This window comes from Phyllobates terribilis, unplaced genomic scaffold (genome assembly GCF_046119375.1).
Source record: "Phyllobates terribilis strain yellow unplaced genomic scaffold, ASM4611937v1 Scaffold_4__5_contigs__length_816908805, whole genome shotgun sequence".
Classification (NCBI taxonomy): Eukaryota; Metazoa; Chordata; class Amphibia; order Anura; family Dendrobatidae; genus Phyllobates; species Phyllobates terribilis.
Genome location: NW_027362764.1, coordinates 813,453,486 through 813,468,756, shown reverse-complemented (window position 1 = coordinate 813,468,756; position 15,271 = coordinate 813,453,486). Strand labels below are relative to the sequence as shown.

At 58.8% G+C, this 15,271-nt stretch overlaps 2 protein-coding genes across 2 annotated transcripts in view; both read left to right on the top strand.

Annotated features, from left to right (window-relative positions):
- The window catches only part of HGH1 (HGH1 homolog), a 31,689-nt gene that overhangs the window by 1,112 nt on the left and 15,306 nt on the right, over positions 1-15,271 (top strand). The window contains exon 2 of the mRNA XM_073680122.1: positions 3,106-3,654. Coding sequence (XP_073536223.1) covers positions 3,122-3,654 — 533 coding nt within the window. The 5' untranslated portion in view covers positions 3,106-3,121. The remainder of the gene's footprint in view (positions 1-3,105; positions 3,655-15,271) is intronic.
- The window catches only part of MFSD3 (major facilitator superfamily domain containing 3), a 143,472-nt gene that overhangs the window by 127,071 nt on the left and 1,130 nt on the right, over positions 1-15,271 (top strand). The gene's annotated exons all lie outside the window — the stretch shown is intronic.

The window sequence follows — 15,271 nt, the reverse complement described above, 5'->3', positions numbered from 1 at the left end:
CCCTCCTCCCCCGCTATATCCCCCCCTCCCCCGCTATATCCCCCGAGCTCCCGCCCCCCCTCCTCCCCCGCTATATCCCCCCCTCCCCCGCTATATCCCCGGAGCTCCCGCCCCCCCTCCTCCCCCGCTATATCCCCCCCTCCCCCGCTATATCCCCGGAGCTCCCGCCCCCCCTCCTCCCCCGCTATATCCCCCCCTCCCCCGCTATATCCCCGGAGCTCCCGCCCCCCCTCCTCCCCCGCTATATCCCCCCCTCCCCCGCTATATCCCCCGAGCTCCCGCCCCCCCTCCTCCCCCGCTATATCCCCGGAGCTCCCGCCCCCCCCTCCAACCCCCGCTATATCCCCCGAGCTCCCGCCCCCCCTCCTCCCCCGCTATATCCCCCCCTCCCCCGCTATATCCCCGGAGCTCCCGTCCCCCTATATCCCCCGCTCCCCCGCTATATCCCCCCCTCCTCCCCCGCTATATCCCCCCCTCCTCCCCCGCTATATCCCCCCCTCCTCCCCCGCTATATCCCCGGAGCTCCCGTCCCCCTATATCCCCCCCTCCCCCGCTATATCCCCAGAGCTCCCGCCCCCCCTCCTCCCCCGCTATATCCCCGGAGCTCCCGTCCCCCTATATCCCCCCCTCCCCCGCTATATCCCCAGAGCTCCCGCCCCCCCTCCTCCCCCGCTATATCCCCGGAGCTCCCGCCCCCCCCTCCTCCCCCGCTATATCCCCCCCTCCCCCGCTATATCCCCGGAGCTCCCGCCCCCCTCCTCCCCCGCTATATCCCCGGAGCTCCTGCCCCCCTCCTCCCCCGCTATATCCCCGGAGCTCCCCCCCTCCAACCCCCGCTATATCCCCCGCTATATCCCCAGAGCTCCCGCCCCCCCTCCTCCCCCGCTATATCCCCCCCCTCCCCCGCTATATCCCCGGAGCTCCCGCCCCCCCCTCCTCCCCCGCTATATCCCCGGAGCTCCCGCCCCCCTCCTCCCCTGCTATATCCCCCCCCCGCTATATCCCCCCCCTCCTCCCCCGCTATATCCCTGGAGCTCCCGCCCTCCTCCCCCGCTATATCCCCGGAGCTCCCGCCCCCCTCCTCCCCCGCTATATCCCCGGAGCTCCCGCCCTCCTCCCCCGCTATATCCCCCCCCTCCTCCCCCGCTATATCCCCGGAGCTCCCGCCCCCCTCCTCCCCCGCTATATCCCCGGAGCTCCCCCCCCTCCAACCCCCGCTATATCCCCCCCTCCAACCCCCGCTATATCCCCCCCTCCTCCCCCGCTATATCCCCGGAGCTCCCGCCCCCCCTCCTCCCCCGCTATATCCCCCCTCCCCCGCTATATCCCCCCTCCCCCGCTATATCCCCCCCTCCCCCGCTATATCCCCGGAGCTCCCGCCCCCCTCCTCCCCCGCTATATCCCCGGAGCTCCCGCCCGCTATATCCCCGGAGCTCCCGCCCCCCTCCTCCCCCGCTATATCCCCTCCTCCCCCGCTATATCCCCCCCTCCCCCGCTATATCCCTGGAGCTCCCATCCCCCCTCCCCCGCTATATCCCCCCCTCCCCCGCTATATCCCCTCCTCCCCCGCTATATCCCCGGAGCTCCCGCCCCCCTCCTCCCCCGCTATATCCCCGGAGCTCCCGCCCCCCTCCTTCCCCGCTATATCCCCCCCTCCTCCCCCGCTATATCCCTGGAGCTCCCGCCCTCCTCCCCCGCTATATCCCCCCCTCCTCCCCCGCTATATCCCTGGAGCTCCCGCCCCCTCCTCCCCCGCTATTTCCCTGGAGCTCCCGCCCCCTCCTCCCCCGCTATATCCCTGGAGCTCCCGCCCCCTCCTCCCCCGCTATATCCCTGGAGCTCCCGCCCCCTCCTCCCCCGCTATATCCACGGAGCCCCCTCCCCCGCTATATCCCCGGAGCTCCCGCCCCCCTCCTCCCCCGCTATATCCCCGGAACTCCCGCCCCCCTCCTCCCCTGCTATATCCCCCCCCCCCCGCTATATCCCCCCCTCCTCCCCCGCTATATCCCTGGAGCTCCCGCCCTCCTCCCCCGCTATATCCCCCCTCCTCCCCCGCTATATCCCTGGAGCTCCCGCCCCCTCCTCCCCCGCTATATCCACGGAGCCCCCCCCTCCCCCGCTATATCCCTGGAGCTCCCGCCCCCTCCTCCCCCCCTCCTCCCCCGCTATATCCCCCCCTATATCCCCCCCTCCTCCCCCGCTATATCCCCCCCTCCTCCCCCGCTATATCCCCCCCTCCTCCCCCGCTATATCCCCTCCACCTCCCCCGCTATATCCCCTCCACCTCCCCCGCTATATCCCCTCCTCCTCCCCCGCTATATCCCTGGAGCTCCCGCCCTCCTCCCCCGCTATATCCCCCCCCTCCTCCCCCGCTATATCCCCGGAGCTCCCGCCCCCTCCTCCCCCGCTATATCCCCCCCTCCTCCCCCGCTATATCCCTGGAGCTCCCGCCCTCCTCCCCCGCTATATCCCCCCCCCTCCTCCCCCGCTATATTCCCGGAGCCCCCGCTCCCGCCCCCCTCCTCCACCGCTATATCCCCCCCTCCTCCCCCGCTATATCCCTGGAGCTCCCGCCCCCTCCTCCCCCGCTATATCCCTGGAGCTCCCGCCCCCTCCTCCCCCGCTATATCCACGGAGACCCCGCCCCTCCTCCCCCGCTATATCCCCCCCTCCTCCCCCGCTATATCCCCGGAGCCTCCTCCCCCGCTATATCCCCGGAGCTCCCGCCCCCCCTCCTCCCCCGCTATATCCCCGGAACTCCCGCCCCCCTCCTCCCCCGCTGTATCCCCAGAGCTCGAGCCCCCCCCCCGCTGTATCCCTGGAGCCCCCCCGCTGTATCCCCGGAGCCCCCCCGCTGTATCCCCGGAGCCCCGCCCCCTCCTCCCCCGCTACGTCCCCGGAGCTCCCGCCCCCCTCCTCCCCCGCTACGTCCCCGGAGCTCCCGCCCCCCTCCTCCCCCGCTACGTCCCCGGAGCTCCCCCCCCCCTCCTTCCCCGCTATATCCCCGGAGCTCTCCTCCCCCGCTACGTCCCCACATCCTGTGACTGGCCGTCCTCTGCCTTCTGCGCTCGCTCACCGTTCCTCTGTCTCCTCCTTCTGTGGTAGGTTGTTGGTGCAGTCTATGGATCCAGCGCTCTGCTCGGAGTTCTTGACCTTCCTGGGGTCGGGCACGCGGGCGGATGTGAAGAGCCAGGCCCTGGAATATGTGCTGGGTGTAAGTGCCACGCCCGAGGGAAGGCGGAGCCTGTGTGAGCTGCCGGGATTGGTGCGTGCGGTGCTGGATGTGACCTCTGACCCTGCACCCTCAGTGATCCAGGACTCTTACCACATACTGGTGAATCTGACCTCTGACCCCGGCACTCACCGCTTCTTGCTGGAGATCCCCCCTCTGCTCCCTGCGCTCGCTGAGCGGCTGACGGACCCTCGCTACCTCTATGCTGACTCCGTCTGCACCGCGCTGTGTAACCTGAGCCGCGAGGAGTTGTCCTGCCGCGCCGTCATCGCCGCGCTGACCGATCTGGGTCTGAACAAACTGCTGGAGATGATCTGCAGTCCCCAGTACAACGCAGCCGCGGCCCTCCACTACCTGGGGCCCCTGATGTGCAACCTGACGCAGCTGCCCGAGGGCCGCAGCTTCATACTGGACCGGAGCAGGTGAGCGCTGCGCCAGCCCCGCCGGTGTGAGGTGTACTGCTCTGCTGCACTGCCCTGCACGGGACATCCCGCAGGTACCCCCCTGCTGTCATGTGCACCCGAACCCCCCCACTCCCCTGCTGTAGTGTGCACCCGGACCCCTCCCACCCCCGCCACTGTGTGCACCTGGACCTCCCCCGCTGTCGCGTGCACCCGGACCCCTCCCACCCCCGCCACTGTGTGCACCCGGACCCCTCCCACCCCCGCCACTGTGTGCACCCGGACCCCTCCCACCCCCGCCACTGTGTGCACCCGGACCTCCCCCGCTGTCGTGTGCACCCGGACCCCTCCCACCCCCGCCACTGTGTGCACCCGGACCCCTCCCAACCCGCCGCTGTGTGCACCCGGACCTCCCCCGCTGTCGTGTGCACCCGGACCCCTCCCACCCCCGCCACTGTGTGCACCCGGACCCCTCCCACCCCCGCTACTGTGTGCACCCGGACCTCCCCCGCTGTCGTGTGCACCCGGACCCCTCCCACCCCCGCCACTGTGTGCACCCGGACCTCCCCCGCTGTTGTGTGCACCCGGACCCCTCCCACCCCCGCCACTGTGTGCACCCGGACCCCTCCCACCCCCGCCACTGTGTGCACCCGGACCTCCCCCCGCTGTCGTGTGCACCCGGACCCCTCCCACCCCCGCCACTGTGTGCACCCGGACCCCTCCCACCCCCGCCACTGTGTGCACCCGGACCTCCCCCCGCTGTCGTGTGCACCCGGACCCCTCCCACCCCCGCTGTTGTGTGCACCCGGACCTCCCCCGCTGTTGTGTGCACCCGGACCTCCCCCGCTGTCGTGTGCACCCGGACCCCTCCCACCCCCGCCACTGTGTGCACCCGGACCTCCCCCGCTGTCGTGTGCACCCGGACCCCTCCCACCCCCGCCACTGTGTGCACCCGGACCTCCCCCCGCTGTCGTGTGCACCCGGACCCCTCCCACCCCCGCCACTGTGTGCACCCGGACCTCCCCCGCTGTCGTGTGCACCCGGACCCCTCCCACCCCCGCCACTGTGTGCACCCGGACCTCCCCCCGCTGTCGTGTGCACCCGGACCCCTCCCACCCCCGCCACTGTGTGCACCCGGACCTCCCCCGCTGTTGTGTGCACCCGGACCCCTCCCACCCCCGCCACTGTGTGCACCTGGACCCCTCCCACCCCCGCCACTGTGTGCACCCGGACCCCTCCCACCCCCGCCACTGTGTGCACCCGGACCTCCCCCCGCTGTCGTGTGCACCCGGACCCCTCCCTCCCCCGCCACTGTGTGCATCCGGACCTCCCCCGCTGTTGTGTGCACCCGGACCTCCCCCGCTGTCGTGTGCACCCGGACCCCTCCCACCCCCGCCACTGTGTGCACCCGGACCCCTCCCAACCCGCCACTGTGTGCACCCGGACCTCCCCCCGCTGTCGTGTGCACCCGGACCCCTCCCACCCCCGCCACTGTGTGCACCTGGACCCCTCCCACCCCCGCCACTGTGTGCACCCAGACCCCTCCCACCCCCGCCACTGTGTGCACCCGGACCCCTCCCACCCCCGCCACTGTGCACCCGGACCCCTCCCACCCCCGCCACTGTGTGCACCCGGACCCCTCCCACCCCCGCCACTGTGTGCACCCGGACCCCTCCCACCCCCGCCACTGTGTGCACCCGGACCCCTCCCACCCCCGCCACTGTGTGCACCCGGACCCCTCCCACCCCCGCCACTGTGTGCACCCGGACCCCTCCCACCCCCGCCACTGTGTGCACCTGGACCCCTCCCACCCCCGCCACTGTGTGCACCCGGACCCCTCCCACCCCCGCCACTGTGTGCACCCGGACCTCCCCCCGCTGTCGTGTGCACCCGGACCCCTCCCACCCCCGCCACTGTGTGCACCTGGACCCCTCCCACCCCCGCCACTGTGTGCACCCGGACCCCTCCCACCCCCGCCACTGTGTGCACCCGGACCTCCCCCCGCTGTCGTGTGCACCCGGACCCCTCCCACCCCCGCTGTTGTGTGCACCCGGACCTCCCCCGCTGTTGTGTGCACCCGGACCTCCCCCGCTGTTGTGTGCACCCGGACCTCCCCCGCTGTTGTGTGCACCCGGACCTCCCCCGCTGTTGTGTGCACCCGGACCTCCCCCGCTGTCGTGTGCACCCGGACCCCTCCCACCCCCGCCACTGTGTGCACCCGGACCCCTCCCAACCCGCCACTGTGTGCACCCGGACCTCCCCCCGCTGTCGTGTGCACCCGGACCCCTCCCACCCCCGCCACTGTGTGCACCCGGACCCCTCCCACCCCCGCCACTGTGTGCACCCGGACCCCTCCCACCCCCGCCACTGTGTGCACCCGGACCCCTCCAACCCCCGCCACTGTGTGCACCCGGACCCCTCCCACCCCCGCCACTGTGTGCACCCGGACCCCTCCCACCCCCGCCACTGTGTGCACCCGGACCCCTCCCACCCCCGCCACTGTGTGCACCCGGACCCCTCCCACCCCCGCCACTGTGTGCACCCGGACCCCTCCCACCCCCGCCACTGTGTGCACCCGGACCTCCCCCCGCTGTCGTGTGCACCCGGACCCCTCCCACCCCCGCCACTGTGTGCACCCGGACCCCTCCCACCCCCGCCACTGTGTGCACCCGGACCCCTCCCACCCCCGCCACTGTGTGCACCCGGACCCCTCCCACCCCCGCCACTGTGTGCACCCGGACCCCTCCCACCCCCGCCACTGTGTGCACCCGGACCCCTCCCACCCCCGCCACTGTGTGCACCCGGACCTCCCCCCGCTGTCGTGTGCACCCGGACCCCTCCCACCCCCGCCGCCGTATTCCACCAGCTCCCTCAAGGTGTTGATGTGCGATGTATCAGGATATAGATATATACACGTAGATACCATGTGACATTGGCAGTTTCTGCTTGTGTCGCCCCCCGGTGGTTGCCGCATGTGTGGAGCTCGTGTATGAGGATATATGTAATGATGTTACTTCTATATCGCCGGCATATACCGCAGCGCTGTACACTAACAATACCAGACATCACAGGAGGAGCGAGGGTCCTGCTCCAAGCTACAGTCTATGAGGAGACGGGGGGACGGGAGGGAACAAGAGCTCGTCATGTATGGTCCGGCCATCATTATACATAGGGGTCATGTGACGCTGCATGACCCGGTCACGGGCCAGTATGTGTACATGTATGACCCGGTCACGGGCCAGTGTGTGTACGTGTATGACCCGGTCACGGGCCAGTGTGTGTACATGTATGACCCGGTCACGGGCCAGTGTGTGTACATGTATGACCCGGTCACGGGCCAGTGTGTGTACGTGTATGACCCGGTCACGGGCCAGTGTGTGTACGTGTATGACCCGGTCACGGGCCAGTATGTGTACGTGTATGACCCGGTCACGGGCCAGTGTGTGTACGTGTATGACCCGGTCACGGGCCAGTGTGTGTACGTGTATGACCCGGTCACGGGCCAGTGTGTGTACGTGTATGACCCGGTCACGGGCCAGTGTGTGTACGTGTATGACCCGGTCACGGGCCAGTGTGTGTACGTGTATGACCCGGTCACGGGCCAGTGTGTGTACGTGTATGACCCGGTCACGGGCCAGTGTGTGTACGTGTATGACCCGGTCACGGGCCAGTGTGTGTACGTGTATGACCCGGTCACGGGCCAGTGTGTGTACGTGTATGACCCGGTCACGGGCCAGTGTGTGTACGTGTATGACCCGGTCACGGGCCAGTGTGTGTACGTGTATGACCCGGTCACGGGCCAGTGTGTGTACGTGTATGACCCGGTCACGGGCCAGTGTGTGTACGTGTATGACCCGGTCACGGGCCAGTGTGTGTACGTGTATGACCCGGTCACGGGCCAGTGTGTGTACGTGTATGACCCGGTCACGGGCCAGTGTGTGTACGTGTATGACCCGGTCACGGGCCAGTGTGTGTACGTGTATGACCCGGTCACGGGCCAGTGTGTGTACGTGTATGACCCGGTCACGGGCCAGTGTGTGTACGTGTATGACCCGGTCACGGGCCAGTGTGTGTACGTGTATGACCCGGTCACGGGCCAGTGTGTGTACGTGTATGACCCGGTCACGGGCCAGTGTGTGTACGTGTATGACCCGGTCACGGGCCAGTGTGTGTACATATACAGTTACAAACATGGAATGAGCTTTAACTCTCATCCGTTTTGTACACCCTTCCCTTCATCATATTAACCCTCACAAGACTGCATGCAGTTAAACATTCCTGGGGCAGGGTGTTACCACCACCGATATGATTACCTGGCACAGAAAAACCCTGTTATACAACTTTCTCCACGGATAGGTTTAACCCTTTTGGGCCTATTCGGTCAAGTCTAAAAATCTAATCCATCTCTCTACTGCAGAGATTTCTATATCTGGCTAATGATGGGGGATCTGTTCATTATTACTTTCCATTCTATATGAATTGTCGGCTGGCGCTGCTTCTTTTTTTTCTGTTTGTTCAGAGAAGGAAAGAAGGTTGTGGTCAGAGAACAAGAGAGGGGAGTTAGTAAGGTCATACACTGAGCAGAGCCGGGAGAAGACCAGGTCCAGAGTATTCCCGTCCTCATGTAGGAGAGTTAGTAAAGTCATACACTGAGCAGAGCCGGGAGAAGATCAGGTCCAGAGTATTCCCGTCCTCATGTAGGAGAGTTAGTAAAGTCATACACTGAGCAGAGCCGGAAGAAGATCAGGTCCAGAGTATTCCCATCCTCATGTAGCAGAGTTAGTAAAGTCATACACTGAGCAGAGCCGGGAGAAGACCAGGTCCAGAGTATTCCCATCCTCATGTAGGAGAGTTAGTAAAGTCATACACTGAGCAGAGCCGGGAGAAGACCAGGTCCAGAGTATTCCCGTCCTCATGTAGCAGAGTTAGTAAAGTCACACACTGAGCAGAGCCGGGAGAAGATCAGGTCCAGAGTATTCCCATCCTCATGTAGCAGAGTTAGTAAAGTCATACACTGAGCAGAGCCGGGAGAAGACCAGGTCCAGAGTATTCCCATCCTCATGTAGGAGAGTTAGTAAAGTCATACACTGAGCAGAGCCGGGAGAAGATCAGGTCCAGAGTATTCCCGTCCTCATGTAGCAGAGTTAGTAAAGTCATACACTGAGCAGAGCCGGGAGAAGAGCAGGTCCAGAGTATTCCCATCCTCATGTAGGAGAGTTAATAAAGTCATACACTGAGCAGAGCAGGGAGAAGATCAGGTCCAGAGTATTCCCGTCCTCATGTAGCAGAGTTAGTAAAGTCATACACTGAGCAGAGCCGGGAGAAGACCAGGTCCAGAGTATTCCCGTCCTCATGTAGGAGAGTTAGTAAAGTCACACACTGAGCAGAGCCGGGAGAAGATCAGGTCCAGAGTATTCCCGTCCTCATGTAGCAGAGTTAGTAAAGTCATACACTGAGCAGAGCCGGGAGAAGATCAGGTCCAGAGTATTCCCGTCCTCATGTAGCAGAGTTAGTAAAGTCATACACTGAGCAGAGCCGGGAGAAGACCAGGTCCAGAGTATTCCCATCCTCATGTAGGAGAGTTAGTAAAGTCATACACTGAGCAGAGCCGGGAGAAGATCAGGTCCAGAGTATTCCCGTCCTCATGTAGGAGAGTTAGTAAAGTCATACACTGAGCAGAGCCGGGAGAAGACCAGGTCCAGAGTATTCCCATCCTCATGTAGGAGAGTTAGTAAAGTCATACACTGAGCAGAGCCGGGAGAAGATCAGGTCCAGAGTATTCCCGTCCTCATGTAGCAGAGTTAGTAAGGTCATACACTGAGCAGAGCTGGGAGAAGATCAGGTCCAGAGTATTCTCGTCCTCATGTAGCAGAGTTAGTAAAGTCACACACTGAGCAGAGCCGGGAGAAGATCAGGTCCAGAGTATTCCCATCCTCATGTAGGAGAGTTAGTAAAGTCATACACTGAGCAGAGCCGGGAGAAGATCAGGTCCAGAGTATTCCCGTCCTCATGTAGCAGAGTTAGTAAAGTCCTACACTGAGCAGAGCCGGGAGAAGATCAGGTCCAGAGTATTCTCATCCTCATGTAGGGGAGTCAGTAGAGTCGCACACTGAGCAGAGCCGGGAGAAGATCAGGTCCAGAGTATTCCCGTCCTCATGTAGGAGAGTTAGTAAAGTCATACACTGAGCAGAGTCGGGAGAAGACCAGGTCCAGAGTATTCCCGTCCTCATGTAGCAGAGTTAGTAAAGTCACACACTGAGCAGAGCCGGGAGAAGATCAGGTCCAGAGTATTCCCGTCCTCATGTAGCAGAGTTAGTAAAGTCACACACTGAGCAGAGCCGGGAGAAGATCAGGTCCAGAGTATTCCCGTCCTCATGTAGCAGAGTTAGTAAAGTCACACACTGAGCAGAGACGGGAGAAGATCAGGTCCAGAGTATTCCCGTCCTCATGTAACAGAGTTAGTAAGGTCATACACTGAGCAGAGCCGGGAGAAGACCAGGTCCAGAGTATTCCCATCCTCATGTAGGAGAGTTAGTAAAGTCATACACTGAGCAGAGCCGGGAGAAAATCAGGTCCAGAGTATTCCCGTCCTCATGTAGCAGAGTTAGTAAAGTCATACACTGAGCAGAGCCGGGAGAAGAGCAGGTCCAGAGTATTCCCGTCCTCATGTAGGAGAGTTAGTAAAGTCATACACTGAGCAGAGCCGGGAGAAGAGCAGGTCCAGAGTATTCCCGTCCTCATGTAGCAGAAAGTCATACACTGAGCAGAGCCGGGAGAAGATCAGGTCCAGAGTATTCCCGTCCTCATGTAGCAGAGTTAGTAAAGTCATACACTGAGCAGAGCCGGGAGAAGATCAGGTCCAGAGTATTCCCGTCCTCATGTAGTAGAGTTAGTAAAGTCATACACTGAGCAGAGCCGGGAGAAGACCAGGTCCAGAGTATTCTCATCCTCATGTAGGGGAGTCAGTAGAGTCGCACACTGAGCAGAGCCGGGAGAAGAGCAGGTCCAGCGTATTCCCGTCCTCATGTAGGAGAGTTGGTAGCTCTTAAAGGTGAGCGTGAGGCTATGTGCGCACGTTTGCCGCGATTTTGATGCGTTTTTTTTTTGTACAGCAATGAATGCTTTTTGGAGCTAAATAAAGATATTTGAAAAAATAAATGTGGCGCATCACTTTAACCCTTGGATTACTGTCAGAACTGCGGTGAGTATATTGGTTAATTTAAATGATTAAAGAATGTGTGTTGTATTTCAAATACTCTGTGTCTGTGTGTTTATTTAACTCTCTACTTTAGTTTACTTAGGGCTAGTAATGAAAGGATCTGACACCTTTTCATCACCAAACAAAAGGGCTAGGTGTCAGCTAAACCCAATCTCATTAGCATTCCCACTCATGTAATTTCTCGGGCAGCTGTGAGCTGCTATTTTTAGCCTAGGAAGGTGCCATTAGGAAAACATGTTCCCTGGCTATTAATAACAGCTCACAGCTGTTTCGTTAGCCGCTACATCCCCACGCTCAACAACCAGCAGCGCTTTGGATGCAGCGTACTTTAGCTGCGTCCAAAATGCTGTGTTCTAATGCCGCACTTTTGTTGTGAATACATGCGGATCTACCGCATGTAATGACATTTCAATCAGTCAAAATCTGCAGCAGAGACTGGCATCTCCGCTACAGAAATTGACATGCTGCAGGTGAGTTTGGGTATGTGCCCACGATCAGGAGCCGCTGCGGGTTTGAAGCTGCGTATTTATGCAGAGTCAAACCTGCGGCGTCCATATGTTACAGCATAGTGGATGGGATTTCTAGAAATCCTATGTCCACTATTCGCATCTGAGGCTGCGGATCATCCGTGGATACTGACATGCTGCACGTCTTTCAGGACCAGAACATGTCAAATTCTCTTGCGGAGTTGCTAGTCTCTGAAAACAGAAATTTGACCACTTTAATGTATTGAATCCGGTAAATCCGCATGGTTTTGTGAACATGTGGATTTACCTGCATTCAATAGAACGCAGCGTTTTGGACGATGTGTCCAAAGCGCTGCTACGTCCGGATCGTGGTCACATAGCCTAAAATTAAAGAAAAAATGGCATGGGCTCCCGCGTCATTTTCATAACCAGTAGAGGGAAAGCCGACCGCTGGGAGATGATATTAGTAGCCGGGGAAGGGGCCATTAGCTAAAAATGTTCCCTGGCTATTAATATCAGCCCACAGCTGTTTGCTTAGCCTTTACTGGCTAAATTACAGGGGGACCCCAGAAAAAAATAGACATAGGGTCACCCTATAAAATCTAACCAGAAAAGGCTAAACAGACAGCTGCGGGCTGATATTAATAGCCAGGGAAGGGGCTATGGATCTTGGCCCCTTCCGCGGCTAATAATATCAGCTCTCAGCCGCCTCAGAAATGGCGCATCCATAAGATGTGCCAAATCTGGTGCTTAGCCTCCATTCTTCCCTCTGTCGTGTAGCGGTGGCCAGTGGGGTAATAGGGTTGGGGTTGATGTCAGCCTTGTATTAGCAGCTGACATGAAGCCCAGGTTAGTAATGGGGAAGCGTCTATAAGACGTCCCTATTACTAACCCTGTAGTAAAGGTTTTCAATGGTTTTTCAATAAAGACACGGCCAGAATAAAGTGTTTTATTTAAATAAAATTACACACGGTTTTAATTTATTTAACAAAAAACACCGTATATTCACCTAACTTCTAGTCCCCGAATCCCTCGTCTCCTGTAAAAAAAAACAAAAATAAAAAACAACCATATTTCTCACCTGTACGTCATCATAATGTAATCCTAGTGTCCCACGGCGATCCGGGTCACTTCTACAGCAGCCGCATAAATCACTGATGTGACTGCTGTAGAAGACAGCACTGTACACTGACAGGAGCGTAATGACTCCTGTCAGTGTACATCGCTGTGCTGCTGGAGCTGAGTTCATCAGCTGATCAGCTCTGGTGACCTCATTTACTGCATCATTGTTGTGTGGGAAAATGAGGTCCCTGAGCTCTCAGCTGATGAACTCCGGTAAACTCAGTCCCAGCAGCGCAGTGATGTACATTGCCAATAGCGAGCGCGCTCCCGTCAGTGTATTGCCAGCTGCTAGGTGAACGGGTCGCCGGGGGACATCGGGAGGACGGCGGACAGGTGAGAATGAAAGGTGTTTTTATTTTAATATAGATTTTTACTTCTTTTTTGTTTTTTTAACACCGCGCACAGACGCCAGCTCAGCTGAAGAGACTACTTCTCCCCACAGGAGCGGGGGTCGGTCGGATGATGGGAGGAGTGGTTTTCTTCCCTGGCCCGGGTACCATTGTTTGTGCGTTTTTGTGACGTATTTGACTTGAATTGAGTCAGTCAAATATGCAGCAACAATCCGCAGCAAATCCGCAAATATTTTTATACCTGCGTTTTTGCAGCGGATTTGACTGACTCATTTCAAGTCTATGGGTGAAAAACGCTGCAGAAACGCACAAAGAACTGACATGCTGCAGATTTAAATGCAATGACAATCCTGACGGGAAAATCCCTGACCATGTGCGCAGCACTTAAGGATTATCATTGCATTCGCTGCCGCACGGATTATACATTGCGTTTTTGGTGCCTTTCCTAATGGAAAAAACACAGTGAAAACGCATAAGAAACGCACAGAGTGCACATAGCCTGAAGGTTAGAGACAGAAGATGAGTGACAGAGAGGGGAGTGCATCATCGATGGGAATGGTAAAGGCCCCCATGATGAGGGTGGGAATGTCACAGGAGAGAAAGGGAGGAAGCAAAGCGATCCAGAAACTGACGGGAGGAGCCCGGAGGGCGATACACAACCACCACTCTCAGGGAGAAAGGCCAGAAAAGTCTCACGGCGTGGACCTTAATAGAGGGGAAGATAAGTGAGGGTCCTGGAGGGGACAACCTGGAAAGGTCCTCTGGTGATAATAGGAGCAGACCACCACCTGCACCTTGTCTGCTCTCAGCTCTGGGGATATGTAGGAATTGTAACCCCCCCCCCCTCCATACAAGAGAGCAGCAGTGGTGGGGGTGTGCGACTGCTGGATCCAGGGTTCAGTGAGGGACCAGTAGGTTAAAGGAATTAGAAGGGAAGAAGTGGTGTCTGGGAGTTTGTTACACGCTGACCGGGAGATCCAGAGGGCTCAGTTACAGAAGAAGTCTGTACTGAATTGAGATCAGATTAGCAGGGTTTCTGTGTGCAACAGGAAGCGAGCAGGGCTGTGGAGTCGGTAAGCCAAACCTCCGACTCCTCAATTTCCACGACTCCGACTCCCTCATACACGGCTCATGTTTAGGTGATAAATTTACTGCAGCACAGATACATTTCTGCTAAAAGTCCAGACCCTTAGATCAGGAATAGGACAGACATTTATAGGACATTTCATGACTTTCCCAAATTCTTATGGAAAAAATATTCCCCACAAACTGCATTGAACTACTGCACCCAATGTATTATATATTTTAGGAGTCGGAGTTGGTCCATTTTATACAGACTCTGACTCCACCAAAATAGCCTCCGACTCCACAGCCCTGGAAGCGAGTTATATTCAGTAGTGGAAGGAGGACCGAGGTTAGGGGAGATGTCGCGAGCAACAAGGAGAATAATGAGCGTGAGCATTATATATACATGTGTGTAAATATATAGGGATAGGTCCAGAAATCTTTGGCCAGTGACGAATCTTTTTGATTTCAGCTTCAGGCCGCTATTTTGGATGTAACATGAAACAACTGATATGTCATTGAAGTGGAGACTTTTGTAATTAAAGAGGTTGAACAGAAATCTGTGATGAGTTCAGGAATTGCAGCCATTCTTTTTACAAATTCTCCTCATTTCAGGGGCTCAAAAGTAATTGGACAAATTAAATTTCCCATAAATATAATGTCCATGTTTAACCCTTTGCAGAGAATCCTTTGCAGCAATGTCGGCTTGAAGTCTGGAGGCCATTGATGTCTCCATCGCTGGTCTCCTCCTGTGTGAGACTTAGCAGCAATGACGGCTTGAAATCTGGGGCCCATGGCGGTCATTATCGCTGGTCTCCTCTAGTTTGAGGTTTTGCAGCAATCACGGCCTGAAGTCTGGAGGCCATGGCCGTCACCATCGCTGGTCTCCGGTGTGAGGCTTTGCAGCAATGACGGCTGAAGTCTGGAGGCCATGGCCATCACCATCGCTGGTCTCCTCCTGTGTGAGACTTTTGCAGCAATGACATCCTGAAGTCTGGATGCCATGGTTGTCACCATCGCTGGTGTCCATTTGGTGTGAGGCTTTGCAGCAATGACGGCCTGAAGTCTGGAGGCCATGGCCGTCACCATCGCTGGTCTCCTCCAGTGTGAGGCTTTGCCGCCTTTACTGCATTAACTTCAGTTCTTGCTTGTGTGTGGCTCTTTTTTCGTCTTACATTTTGTCTTCAGCCTGTGAAATGCGGCTCGATGGGCTGAAATTTGGGGAGGACTTGGTCATTGCAGAATATTCCACTACTTTGCTTTCGCAGGATGTTTTGGGTCATTGTCCATCTGTCTAATCAACTTTGCTGCATTTGGGTGAATCTGAGCAGACAGTCTCGCCCTGTACACACAGGATTCATCCGGCTGCTTCTGTCTTCAGTCACATCATCAATAACCACTGGTGACCCTGCCCC